The 14374-nt window shown below is 37.9% G+C and overlaps 1 protein-coding gene across 2 annotated transcripts in view; it reads right to left on the bottom strand.

The window, feature by feature from the left end:
• The window catches only part of A1CF (APOBEC1 complementation factor), a 90920-nt gene that overhangs the window by 13237 nt on the left and 63309 nt on the right, over nt 1–14374 (bottom strand). The window contains exons 6-9 of one of the 2 annotated variants that reach the window (XM_068961193.1): nt 14073–14237; nt 8158–8255; nt 2902–3175; nt 724–929 (exon numbers count right to left, since the gene is read on the bottom strand). In XM_068961193.1, the coding sequence (XP_068817294.1) occupies nt 724–929; nt 2902–3175; nt 8158–8255; nt 14073–14237 (743 nt within the window). The remainder of the gene's footprint in view (nt 1–723; nt 930–2901; nt 3176–8157; nt 8256–14072; nt 14238–14374) is intronic. The other variant, XM_068961194.1, reaches the window with a different exon arrangement.

The following is a 14374-nucleotide window of genomic DNA, read 5'->3' as shown; positions in this document are numbered from 1 at the left end:
TAATGCGCACCCCGAGGGAGCAGTCTGAGGGTTAACACAGATCCTGTCTGGTTTTATTTTTAACCCTGTGATTCAGTTTCCATACTGGAACAACTTTCATAGCTTTAAATTTTCCAATAATAAAAATCATACCCTCATGCAGGAATATGGAAACTTAGAACTGTGAAATGAACGCAAAAAAATTTACCATCAAGCCACTGCCCAGATATAATCACTGTAGAAGACTTGATTTGATATGACTGATGGTGTATCATAGTTAATATGAGTAATGATACACCACAGATTGCATGGTGTTTTCACTTTAACAGTGTTTCCAAGAAAAGATGTTCTGATGAATCTATTCATTCCCTGTTGTGAGTGCTCTTCATTTGCTAACCAACCTTGCTTTATTTTGTTTTCTTTTAAAGTACTGGTTGATAATTCTTAGTAGTCCTCAGGATTTTTGCATTTCAGTGGATGATTATTTAAGATGTCAAATTTTATAATTAAGAAAAACAAAAAAGAAAGAGTCTGAAGTAGACCAATGGTATTCAGTGCCCACTGTTGTCCTACAATATGTTATGTTGATTGGTCACTTTATCTAGGTAATAAAACAAACGGAAACAAAGCAAGACTACAGCCCCAAGTAGGGATCAAGTCAAACCCATTGATGAATGGTGAATGATGGTCTTTGACCCAACTTACACAAACTATCCAAGCTGCCTCTGGAATAACATTACATACCTGGGGAGCAAGTTTAATTCCTTGGGGCTTTAAAGTGGCAGGATTCATTGGGGTGAGCTCCATCCCAGGTAAAAGGTCATAGAGTCTGTCTTCTCTCTTGTCTCCTTTGACCTGGTATCCCCGGCCCAGGCCTGTGTAAGCCAAATAGCCACGGCCGCCCAGTCCTCTCACTCCCGCAGCCCCTACAGGTACATTCATGTAAATTTCTAGGAATGTAAGAAGGCATTAAACTGAATCAAACCACCAGAAAATCACCCTGAATCTTACTGTAATGGAAAAGTTAGCCCAAGTCACATTGATTATTGCCCTGAAGATGGATAGAAAACTCCAGGATTCTAATGTAATGAAACTCAACATAATACAGCATTTACCTTAGGCATCTTTTTTTTTTTTTTAAACTGTACATAAAAGAAAGCAATACTATCAAACCTATAGATAAGTACACATGCCACTTTAAAACTTGGGTATAGAGAAAATTTTTGCAATTTCTCTCTTCAGTTAATTTGCGTTGACTTTTTTTTTTTGTAGACTAGTAACTGTTGGGAGGTATATATTTTCACATTTTACAGTGTAATATGACCACATGTATTAAATTAAGTCTTGCCTTTTTGTCTTTGACCAGTAAATTAGAAATGAATTCTAGTTTCCCTAATGTTAACATTCCTGATGACCTGTTAGAAAACCAATGTTGAGAAAATGTGTTTTAAAATACACCATTTTCTTATATTCTATTAATGTGAGGCTTAAATTTCCGTTGAGTTTCATTAATAGATTACTTTTGATTTTTTGTTTTGCCACATTGCTACTTTGATTTCCTATTAGTGCTGTAAAGAGATAAAAAGTTGATTACCCTTCATCCATGAATATCATTCATTGATTTCTTTCTTGTTATAAGACAGGTATTTTTCCCCTTGGAGTACAGTTTGTTTTTTTCTTACATTACAACTGGTTGACAACTTATACTTAATGGAGGGATTGTTTAATGATGTGATTTTAGATGATAAATGTACAATGGTTTAATGACATAATTTGTCATCAAACATATAAATAGATTGTCCTGAATGGATTTCCTTCAGGAAAAGGTTCCTAAAGGTTTCTTTTATATTACAACTTTGGGTGAAGTGATTGTATTATGAGTGTGGAACTTTCAAGGCAGTTGAAGCTAGAACCCCTAGGATGGCCAATTCAGTTCTCCTGAAAAATAGTAAAACACAGTAAGATAATTGTTTCCACAGTAATCTGGATATGCCCCTTGCTTCTAGTCAAACCCAAGAATAGATTTAAGTATACAGTTTGTCGTTGAATTGCCCAGACTGTTGTCATATTTGGAAGACAGAATTGAGATTCTGTTGGCATTGATTCCTAGCAGAACCATTCTGAAGGATCCCATTAGGCAAAATCAAGACAGTTTCTTGAAAAAGTGCTTTCTTTATCTTTGACATTTTTTGAAATAACTGAGGTCATAGAACTGCTTGAACATTTGGAATTCTCATAGGATTCAGTAGGCAAGATTTGTTTGGCAATGAGATTGAGAGTTGTTTATTTATTTATTTTTTCTATTTGGACTTTTACTATTTAGTTCCCCGTATCCTGGAGGAACAAGTTGATTTCCCTAGTAATGTGGCTTTTTGGAAGGCATTGTACATATTTCTCAGGGGAGGTCAGATGAGAGCATCTCATGTATCTGTTAGAATATATTTATGATAATTTGTGATTTATATATGGACATGATGGCACTGAGTCACCATCCAATACACGTGTCTTGACATTTGAGGTAGTTGGTTTCCACTGAACCATACTGCTCCCATATGAAAGTTTTGTAATGAGTCACATATGTTTGTAATATGGTAGTACAATGATAAGGAAGAAACTAGTAATTGTGGATTTGAATTTTAGTGTGTGTATATTTTATGGGCCTATGCAGAGATCAAATGCATACCTTAAATTCATTTACACTGTATTCTGACCAAGTTTTTCAATAACCAGTTGTAATGTGAAAAAAGATTCCTATGAAAGGACAAATATTAATGTAATATTTGATTTTCAATAAGCAATTTTCCAGTTATGTTTCTCCCAGTAGACTCATCCAATTAGACATAACTTAGACACAAGTCTATTGCAATACACATAGTTTGAAATCGCAGAGCTTCATCTAAGACAAGAGCTGATTAATGTTACCTCTAACAGAAGGGGCCCGGATAATGGCCCTGCTGCCAAGATGTCCTTTTGTGGCTGGGAAATGAAGGCTGGGAATCGCTGTGTAGGCCTGGGGGGCATAGAAGACAGGGGCTCCAAGATAGGTGGTGGTGGGGTCGTAAACGTGGCCCAAAGAGTAGGTGTACTCTCCCTGCAACATGGCGCCCCTTCCGCCTGTTCCTCGGGTGTACCGAACATAACTGTCCTTGTCCACTGGTTTGGCTAGGGTCACTTCAATAGGCGACCCGTCCAGCACCTGTTGTAGACAGTAAGGAAAAAGCATGTGAGAAGATATGAAGACAGCCAGGTGTGGCTGAGTCCTAGTAACACATCTCCTTCTAAGGGTTAGTCTATTTGCTGCTATGTTTACTATTTCACTTATCTGTTTGAATGGAAAATGTTGCCTGTCATGTCAGTAAACAAAGGCTGTTGCAACCATCAAGCCATCACATTACAGCTGCCCCCAGTGGTGACCTCGAAGGATGGGAAAGAACAGGACACTGGCCCTAGATAGCTGAGGTGCATATCACAGGAATGATTTCAACGAGCCCAGGCTCTTGCATCTTCCCATATACCGAAAAGTGCTAAATTCCTTAACTTGAGATATCAGGTTTTCTTTACCAGTTATCTCTTGTTCTACCTACCTGATCTTTGTCGCAAAACCCCTATATATCTGGCTCTTCTCTTACCTCTTCAGAGTAGTCCTTTATAACTATTGAGAGGCTGTCTCCCAGACTTCAAGTCCTCAGAATATCCTCAAAATGAAACAGTTCTCAACTTTTAGGTTGTGTAGTTTTTCCAGTCAACATATGCATCATCTTTTCTTAGGTTCTTGTTTTGTGCGCCAGTTGGGTTTTCCCTGAATGGTTTGTTGGTAGATTGCATACAATCTGTCAACAGGCCAATAATTGGCCACTGCCTATTGACATATTAGTTATAAATCTATTAAGTGAATACAGTCGCTGAGACAGAATTATATAATATTTTTATGGGATGTATTTTAAAATGCATACTTATATAATTACATAATTCTAAGAGATTTTAGGTTAATTATGGGTGGAATATAATCTCCAGTACCTAGCACAATGCAACGAAGATGAAAGATCAATAAAAGATCTTATCAATTGTTCGCACTTTGTTATGGGCAGCCTGCTGCTGCTGCTGCTAAGTCACTTCAGTCGTGTCCGACTCTGTGCAACCCCATAGACAGCAGCCCACCAGGCTTCCCCATCCCTGGGCTTCTCCAGGCAAGAACACTGGAGTGGGTTGCCATTTCCTTCTCCAATGCGTGAAAGTGAAAAGTGAAAATGAAGTCGCCCAGTTGTATCTGACTCTTAGCGACCCCATGGACTGCAGCCTACCAGGCTCCTCCATCCATAGGCTTCTCCAGGCAAGAGTACTGGAGTGGGGTGCCCTTGCCTAGTCAGGCCTTTCCAGCTAAGTGTCTTACTCTTTGGAGCTACATAATAGCTGAGTTTTTACTGGAAAAGAAGAGAGGCTTAAAAGTAGGACCCTACTTAAGGAAGTGAAATCATTGAGGGTTCTGCATTTGTCTTCTAGAGATATTTTCTTAAGAAGCAAACTTTTGATCTGCTAAACAAACAGGAATAGCAGGTCAGGACTAGTGTTTCTCAAGTCAGGTGCCACTTAAAACTTGCCTTCAAAAATTTTTTGAATTTTCCGATACAAGTTTTTTTACATTTTGCAAACAGATCTGGATATTGAAAATAATGGCCATGTGTGGTTCTACAAGTGTGATTTGCTTTTTTATGTGTTGTTTGCATACATAAGAGACAAAGATGGCTCTCAACAATTACTCGATACATTGATATATTTACTATCAAAGAGACAAGGTGTTTTGAGGAGGCATTTGTAGCTTCTTTCAAATAAGAATATTATTTTTTAATAAAGAAAGGAAATATTAAGTGTTCTTGCAAATATTCCCTTTCACAGCAGCTGATGGTTTCATGGGTGATTCAGTGCTTCCTGGATCACTGATGTCTGCTGGACAACATTCATACTTTATGATCATCCTGATCATTTGGGCTCAGCCTCTTGTTCCTAGTTACATGTATATAACTTTCCTACTTTTTAGTATCAGGAATCAGTATCAAATATCTTAGGTCGAACACACACAGAGAGAGAATTCAGCTCATATTCTACCATATTATATTGATGTTGATATAATTAGAAGAAACAGACTTAGAGTATTAAAGAAACCTTGGATGTAATTCTTTGTCTTTGTTCCTACCTTAAGAAAGATAAGGTCTAAATAGGTCTGTACTTACAGGCACTTCTATATCAAGAGATGTTTTTAGCGAAATGATTCCTTACTGAAAAGTTAGATTTCTTACTGAAATATGCCTCTGCTCCTTTACAGTGTTCTCAACATCACTGACTCGACGGACGCGAGTCTGAGTGAACTCTGGGAGTTGGTGTTGGACAGGGAGGCCTGGCGTGCTGCGATTCATGGGGTCGCAAAGAGTCGGACACGACTGAGTGACTGAACTGAACTGAACTGAAACCAACTATTGTATTTTACTTATTTTGTTTAGGTGTTTCAAGGTCTAGAACAATATCATATTAACCTGTATAGCCCCAAGCCCAGCGAGATTTCTTTCTCATTGTAGACATTCACAGGTATTTGTAGAAAAAGTGAATAGTCACGTGCAAAGCTCAGTTATCACCTTTCTGTCCAAATAGGTTCCCCGCCTGACTTCCCTAACATCATTATCCTCGTTCTCTATATTGAAAACCTAAAATGACTCATCCTTCTTTCCCACTGCTCTATCCAATCAGTTCCTGGATCCTTTGAATTCACCCTGCATAGTTCTGTGTAGAGCTTTCTCCTTCATTCCATTCTCACCCTCATTCAAGCCCTTATTTCCTCCCATTTGAGTGACTTTAATAGTTACTTAACTAGTTCCAATTCATCTCTCTCCCCATTCTATGAAAGTTCAATTCTTAATAGGTTGATTTCCCTAAATTGTTAATGGGATCATTACTTCACTGCAGAAAAAACTTCAGAGCCTCAGCTTGTCTAATAGATTAGATATAAATATCCGTATGGATACTTAAAAACTTTCATAGTTCTAGGCAAACTTACTTTTGCTTTTCCCATATCACATTACAGTTAAGTATTATTATAATATTTAATATATATATTTAATAATAAGATTGAATATGTATTTGACTATATAATACATGTATACGTTGTTATAAAAATATCTAGCCATGGGTTTCCCTGATAGCTCAGTCAGTAAAGAATCTGCCTGCAGTGCAGGAGACCCAGTCTTGATCCCTGGATCAAGAAGATCCCCTAGAGAAGGAAATGTCAACCCACTCCAGTATTCTTGCCTGGAAAGTCCTATGGACAGAGGAGCCTGGCGGGCTACAGTCCATGGGGTAGCAAGAGTCGGACACAACTTAGTGTCTAAACCACCATAAATATGCCAGCTGCAAAAACTGGAAACAGTTTGGATACTTTTTCACTGTGATGATTCCAGTGCAATTATTTAGCATTTAATTTACGATGGTCCCTTCTTTGCAAGCATCATGTATCCTCAGCAATGTTTTCAAAGTGAGAAACTGTCACATTTTTTCAAAGAAATATTACTATGACACTAAATGTAATTATCAATGAAGAAGAAATAATATTTTGCTTCCTAGATATATTTAAATGTGCATTAATATTTTGCTTTCAAGTTTTCTTTTTGTGTTTTGGAGTCAGTAGTCTGCAGCTCGCACAGCAGGCTGCACACACTCTGTAGACCAGGAATAGCTCATAACCCCCACTATGTCTGAAGGCCTTGTCTGGAGACCCTCTATTTGCCCTGCAGATCCACTCGCCATTGGCTGCCAGCCTCCAAGCTCCCACAGGGAGTTCTGCATGGCTCCCCTTCAGGGCTCCTGGGCCTTCCAGGATTATGATTGAATTTAGTCAATGGGGAGGCCTGGCCAGAGGTTGGTGGGAGAGAGAGCAGCAAGTGTGAGCTATTTCTTCTCTTGGCTCCCTCTCTATGAGGTGACCTTGGCCTGAATATATCCATTGGCCAAAGTTCATTACTTTTCGCAACAAGATCTGCTCTTTACAATCCTCTCTCCTTTAGGTTTCCTGTTACTTCTCTAGTTCTTTGCCTCCTTGGCTCCAGGACTGCATGAGCCCCAGGCTCCTGCAGAGTCTCTTTTAATTCTCCTGCCCCGGGCTCATATCTTTATAGTTAGTCCCTTTGCCGACTGTCTCCTATTAGGATTGACCAGTGCAAGGCCTGGCAGGTGAAACAGGCCTATGCTCATTCGATTCATAGCAAGGCAATCCATCTTTCCGCTTCTCCAATTATACTTTGCTCTTTACAAATTCTATGCCTCTGTCTGAAATTACCTCTCCTTTGCCATGTTTTGTGTTTTTTTTTTTTTTTCCTTTTGGAATTCTTCCCAAGTGTCAGGGCTTCTCTTAAATATTATCTTTTCACATCTATGAAGATTTTCTGATTCTTAATAACCCACTCCTCTTTGAACATTGTCACCACTTACCCATTTTTTTTTTTAACAAAATTTATCTGACTGGCCTTTGCAAAGGTGTGTGAGTATTTGTCTTAATCCTCAGTTGACTTTTAGCCCTTTGATAAGCATCTTTGGTTTGATCCTTTAAGTATTCCAAACAATACTTAGCATGATAAATGGTTTACAGAAGATTTTCAATATTATGGGATTAATAAGTAAATATTATACTGGTTTCTCTATATAAATCATAAATTAGAATATAGTATTACTAGTTGTTTTCCCCAGAGCTTACTCTTGGCAATGTGAAGAGATTCCAAGCTTTCCAGACTTGGAATATCAAACTACAAGGGCAGAATGATAACCCTGACATCTTGTCAGATCCTCAGTCTCCAAAATACTGTACTACAAAGGTTATAATTTCTTTGAAATAATGAGAGAAAACTGAAATTGGGAAAATCACCTTGGGATACTCCATTCCAACTCTCTATTTCTAAAAAAATTGAGGGCCAGTGACTTGTCCAAATCAGCCAAAATTAGAGATAGAATTGGACGTATAAGCCACATCTCTGTTGAATTTTCCATCACCCTTTTGTTCATCTTAGATGGATTAAGGCAGCCATGTCAGAGATGGAGGAAGCCTGAGTGGGATGGACTTGTAGGTCTGTTCTCCTGAATAAAACCTCCACAACAAACGTCGGTGGAATCTGTGCATAGTTTTCCTTTGTCCTACATTACCTTCCCATTTAAAGCTTTCATAGCCTCCACTGCATCTTCTCGGTTAGTGAAGTGCACAAAAGCATAGTCTCGGATTTTCTTCACCCTTTCCACAGCACCTGGAAGCAGAGTGGAAGGAGCTGAACATGATACACTGAAACATTTAGCTTGCAAGAGTGAAAGTAGCTCCATAGCAAGCCTGAGATAGCTGAACATGATGTACTGAAACATTTAGCTTGCAAGAATCTTTTTTAATCTTTTATTTTGGAGAGTCAGTATTTAAAGAGCCCGTTGAGAATATTTCCTGTGTTCAGGTTTAAAATTCTGCACATTCAACAAAAGATTTTGTTTGTAATTCTTTAATAACACTTGTGTTCTGCCTTATTATTTATATATTTATTTATGGATTTGTTTTTCCACTTCCTAGATTATTATCTTTGAGGATAGAAGGGTATCTTTCTCAATATATTATATAAAGGATAGTAATTTATACATGGTAAAATATTTGTTGCATTAAACTCAATTATTGGTCATCTTATATATTTAGGTAATTATGGCTCTTTCCTCAGAAATACGTCTTGACTCCTTTGATTGATACAATAAAATTTTAGAGGTAGAAGAGACTTAACAATAATTTAATTTTTAATTCATTTAACCTTTATTTGTTTTCAACGTAAAGATTCTGAATCTAAATCTCTGACAAAGTAAGTGAAATTTATGAACTCAGCTAGGAACTAGAACCCAGGTCTCTCACCTGCTTATCTCATTTGATCAAAACAAACAAACAAAAATTCTGAAAGTACATCTGAGAACCAAGATAGTTTCTTACCATGCTGGTTTAAAATATCAAAGGTTGGAAGCAATGTACATATCCACTAATCCTACTAGAGGAATCTCTTTAATAGAAGTATTCACACATGTGCAAAAGGATCATGTGTAAGAATATTAATAACACTAGTCAGTTGAAATAGCAAAATAAAACAACTTAATGTCCTTTTTCATGAGAGTGATTAAATGTGGTACACTTGTATTAAATAATACTAAGAAGTCTTTAAAGAGAACAAATAGGCTCTTCATGTATACTTACATGGAAACCTTCAGGACCTGTTGTTAAATCTAAAAAGTTACAATATAGTAAGTGTAATATTATAGCACTTATATTTATAAAATCCCAACCCACATATATATTGCATATAAATATGAATATACACACAGAAAGAGAACTGAAACGATCAAGATTGAATTGTTAATAGGGGTTAGTTCAGCAGAAGATTCTGATGCTGGGAAAGACTGAAGGCAAAAGGAGAAGAGGGCAGCAGAGAATGAAATGGTTGGAAAGCATCACCAACTCAGAGGACATGAACTTGGACAAACTGCTGGAGATGGTGAGGGACAGAAAGGCCTGGAGTGCTGCAGTCCACAGGATTGCAAAGAATCAGACACACTTAGTGACTGAACAACAGCAGGAATGGGGAAAAAAGTTGGGGAGAATAAAGGGGACTTTCATATTTTAATTTGTATTCTTTGGTGTTTTTACAAATATTTGCAATATTGATATATATTCTTTGTGTAATAAAAAAAAAATAACATCAACCCAACCTATTACTATGTAGAGGGATTGCTGTACATGTTGATGGGCATGTGTAAAAATAAAGTTCTACCAAGATGGTTGAACTTTAGATTTTACATTTTATTATTAAAATGTCCTTGCTTACTCAATTTTAAAAATAGAACCTTTGCCTAAAGATAAAAACTTGTTTAATATTAATTTGTTAGTTTACCATGCAAATTATCCTTTTAGTCACCTGGGTATATTTTGAGCACTCAGGTTTTCTTCCATCCTTAGTTTCCAGGGCCAACCGAGGATGGGACCCTATGCCAGGGAGGATCAGAAAAGGATATGTCTTTTCCTTTTTCCCTCTCACTATCAACGTTCAGTTATCTACCCTCTTAGATTCAAAGTCATGAAGACAATTTGAGTTTCTACTCTGTCACATGTTTCAATGGCTATAATCTGTCTTCCTTTGGAATAATGATAGGGTGCTAATGTAAAAATAATTTAAAAACATTGTGATGCTTCTTTTTCCCCTCAGTATTTGCTTCTTTACTTCTTATGATAGTGGTTGTACAGAACGAAGTTATATGGCTAAGTTGAGAAAATAAAGGTATTTGAGACCATGAACCATGCAGACATGTAATTAACTGCATTGCAAATGTGGTCTCTTCATTCCTTCAGTATCAGGTTGGAGTAATTATTGACTTAACCTCATGCTTTTCTTGGGTATTAACAGGTAAAAGATGGGCCAGTGAGGACCTCTACCTTCCCGGTCTTTGCCCCATTCACTCTGCAGTGCCATCCTCCAGCTAGTCTGTTAGCTCCCAGAGGCAGCTACAACATTTCCATTTCCACTGGAAAAGGGCCTTGGTATTGTCCTTACCTAGTTCCTGCACAGTATTTTGAGCACAGGGGCTATTCAATGAATATTCCTGGAATGAGCAAGTATTTTAGTCAATTTATATTCTGTTATCATTCACATTAGTTAGGTGGCATTTCAGATGATAATAGATTTTGGTGTACTCAAATTCTACTTGCAGATATTGAAATCAACTTGGGTTTTTTGAGCCATAATGTTTAGCCACACTTACTTTTAGAAATCATGGTATGTGAAAATGTAACCTCATTAAAAATGCAGATAGATTAGAAAGTGAGAGTTTTTAAAATCATAAATGGTGTTTACCGTGTGGCTTATTTTAATATGTTTCTTCTTGTTTATTGATCAATCATCATTTTGCAGAGGGTGAGGCAATAAAATATCAATGGTCCTCCATAAGACTCTAAAACAGGGAATCAGAAAACAATGACTCTGTTCATTATCAACTTGTCAGCAGCAGTTGAATTACCTGAAGACAAACACATCTGCAGTCCCAAGGGGAGACTTTCAGAAGGTCATGTTTCCCAAAGTATGGTCCTTAGACCAGCAGTATCAGCTTCCTCAGAACTTAATGGAAATGCACATGCCTGGGACCCATCCCAGACCTATTGTTGTTCAGTCGCTCAGTCCTGTCCTGCTCTTTGCAACCCCATGGACTGCAGGCTTCCCTGGTCTTCACTGTCTCCTGGAGTTTGCTCAGGTTCATATCCACTGAGTCAGTGATGCTACTGAAGATGAAATTCAGGTGGGCAGGGCCAGTGATCTTTTAACAAGCCCTTCAGGTGATTCTGAAGGTAAACTGTTTTAAGAAAATCAGATTTCATAAAATTATAATTGGAATTTCAGCAGCTACTCTTAGGCTACACTGAGGTAGAATATACATTTTCTGGCTCTAGTTTTTTTTTTTTTAATTATCATTATTTCTCTGAATAGCAATATAATATTTTCAGTTTAATAAGGGTTAAAATAATATATTGATAATTATTTGCGAGAATACTCAGGGTCCTTTGAGGGATCCAACTTTCAATAGAATTTTTTAAAAGTTATTTTTTTGTTTCTCAAATTTTTCTAGGTTAAGTATAAACTTATCATTTCCACTGGAAAAGAAACTAGTTAGCTCTTTTTTCCCCCAATACAGCAGATGTCTGCTAGTCAACAACTCTCTGCAATTCATTTTTCCCTTTTTTTTTTGCAGAGTGCCAAGAAGCAGCAGCCACATATCCTTATGGAGTCCTAAGAGCTGTGGCACCAGCCTCAGAGAGAGAGAAACAGACCTGGCATTTATTACTTTCACTGCAATTAAAAGGGCCTAGACACTTGCCTCTCTTCAACATGCAGACTAGAAAGCTGATAGCCAGTGACTATGAAAGGAAGCACCCTTTTAGTAGTTTCTCATTCCAGCCTTTCTGCACCCCCTCCATCCCAGAGAGTAATGTTTTAATTACACAAAATAAGTGTTATTCATTATGGGAAGGAAGAGTGTCAGTGCTAAGTCATGGTGAAACAATGTTTATACACGCATGTATCAGTTTCTATGCTCACAGTTGCATCAACTTCCAGATCTCCAATTACTTGTCACTTCTCCTAAACAACCTAACCCCAGGAGTTAGGTTGCCATTGCTGTTAAACTCCTTCCACACACACACACTTCCTACCTGTTAGTTCTTCCCACCATGGGGCACCTAGGAGCTACTGAAAAAATGACAGGTGAGTGAATGAGTGGGTGAATGGAATATGTGTAGGTCAGGGGGTGCTTGAGTTGTTAAGAACAAGCTCTTAACCAGAGCTGGATTTAAGTCCGGACCCTGCCACTTTCTGGTTGTATGACCCTGGACAAGTAACTTATCTGCTCTGGGTCCTGGAAAATAATGGAAGTAGTAAGGTACCCTACATCACAGAGTTGTTGAATATACCATTATAGTCAAGTAGCAAGGAAGGCAGAGTTCCTGAAGTGTGGAAAAAGACAAGTCTCTGGTGAATCTTTAAAAAGGGAGAAAAGGGATCCTTACTAATTACCTGTAGAATAAATCATCAATTGATGCTATTACACTTGAGAGAGCAGTCAGAGTTGGAAACAGGCAACATCACTATGTGAAGTGAATATTCTCCAGCAGTTCTAAGGTGATGGTATCATGGCCCATGCTTATCAGCAACTTAGGAAGTTCTCATTTTTGGAAAGATGTCACCAGAGTGATATTAGACTAACATGTTCTAAGGCATGCGAATCCCACAAGATGATCTGCCAAAAATGGGCTCCATGGCCCTCAAATTGGGAAGTGAGTCATTCCGCTGCTGCTGCTGCTGCTGCTACTAAGTCACTTCAGTCATGTTCGACTCTGTGAGACCCCATAGCCGGCAGCCCACCAGGCTCCCCCGTCCCTGGGATTCTCCAGGCAAGAACACTGGAGTGGGTTGCCATTTCCTTCTCTAATGCATGAAAGTAAAAAGTGAAAGTGAAGTCGCTCAGTCATGTCTGACCCTCAGCGACCCCATGGACTGCAGCCTTCCAGGCTCCTCCGTCCCAGCTCCTCTTTTGGAGGCTTTCAAAGCAAATTAGAAGGTTAAGAACTATGATAAGTCCCACAGACAAACAAATTTTTAATTTTACTGAATTTGGTGTTAGCAAACTTATTTGACCATGGATCCCTTTTAAGAGTAACATCTACTGATAGTTTATAGAATTAGTGTTCTGCAGAACTGGCTTTGAGAAATACTTGTTTGGACATCGTTTCTTAAAATGCTTTACCTGTCTCAGTGTTGCCGTTCCTCTATGAGGAAAAAGAGATAGGGAGTCAATCTCATGGCTTAAAACGGACTGAAAAATATTGACAAAATGAAGAGTAATAAATTTTCCTCCACCATCCTTTTTCTTTTATATTCACTCAAATTAGTTTTCTAGGACAAACTGTTACTTCCTTTCCTATGTATCTAAAGTCATAAGCATATTCCATCAGACCAGTGGTTCTCAACTGGGGGCAGTTTGCTCTCCCAGGCACAAAAAATTCTAGAGACGTTTTTGGTTGTGAAAATTACAAAACATTACATTCTGGAATGCACAGGACCGACCCCCACAGCCAAGAATTATTGGCCAAAAATGTCACAAATTTAGAAAATGTCACAAGTTTAGAAACCTGCATCAGATCTTTAGTTATGGCCACGCATTCATTACCAGAGTAAATATTTAGTGAACATCAACTAAGTCCCAGGCACAGAAATAGGAGCTGAGGAGACATCAGAAAAAGAGCTCATGGAATTTATAGTTCAGTGAAGGAGACATGTATTAAGTAATCACACAGAAACACGTAAAATAATAATATTGATAAATGTTATAGAACCTTACGTCCACATTTTCTAATCCAAAGGTAGAAATATAGTTTTAATAGTCTGTATGGGATTATGAGAATGATAAGTGAAAGCTATCTTATTTAAAGTTATGGGAAATCAGCTCAAGCATAAGTGTTTTAAATATATTTTGAACCAGTGATCTTGTCTGGCATGTCCTACCTGGTTTAATGTTATTGAATTCTTTCTCAATCATCTCTTCTGAGGTAGACAGCATTAGGTTTCTTACGTACAGGATTTTCACTGAGGACATTGTGTCTTCATCAACTTCTACTTCTGGTTCTGCCCAGTCTACTGCAATAGGGTGTCCCCATAACTGAATTCTTCCTGTTGAGAAAGATCAGATATGATTAATTATATAGAAATTAGGACATCATCGCAGTTCCTACTAAAATGGCCTTTTAAATTGAACCTTGAGACGTTGATTGAGCAAGAACACTAATATTAAAAAAGGTGATGGTTGA

The sequence above is a fragment of the Capricornis sumatraensis genome, chromosome 23 (assembly GCF_032405125.1).
Source record: "Capricornis sumatraensis isolate serow.1 chromosome 23, serow.2, whole genome shotgun sequence".
In the NCBI taxonomy this organism is placed as follows: domain Eukaryota; kingdom Metazoa; phylum Chordata; class Mammalia; order Artiodactyla; family Bovidae; genus Capricornis; species Capricornis sumatraensis.
Note: the sequence above shows the minus strand (reverse complement) of the source record. Positions and strands in the feature narration are given on the sequence as shown.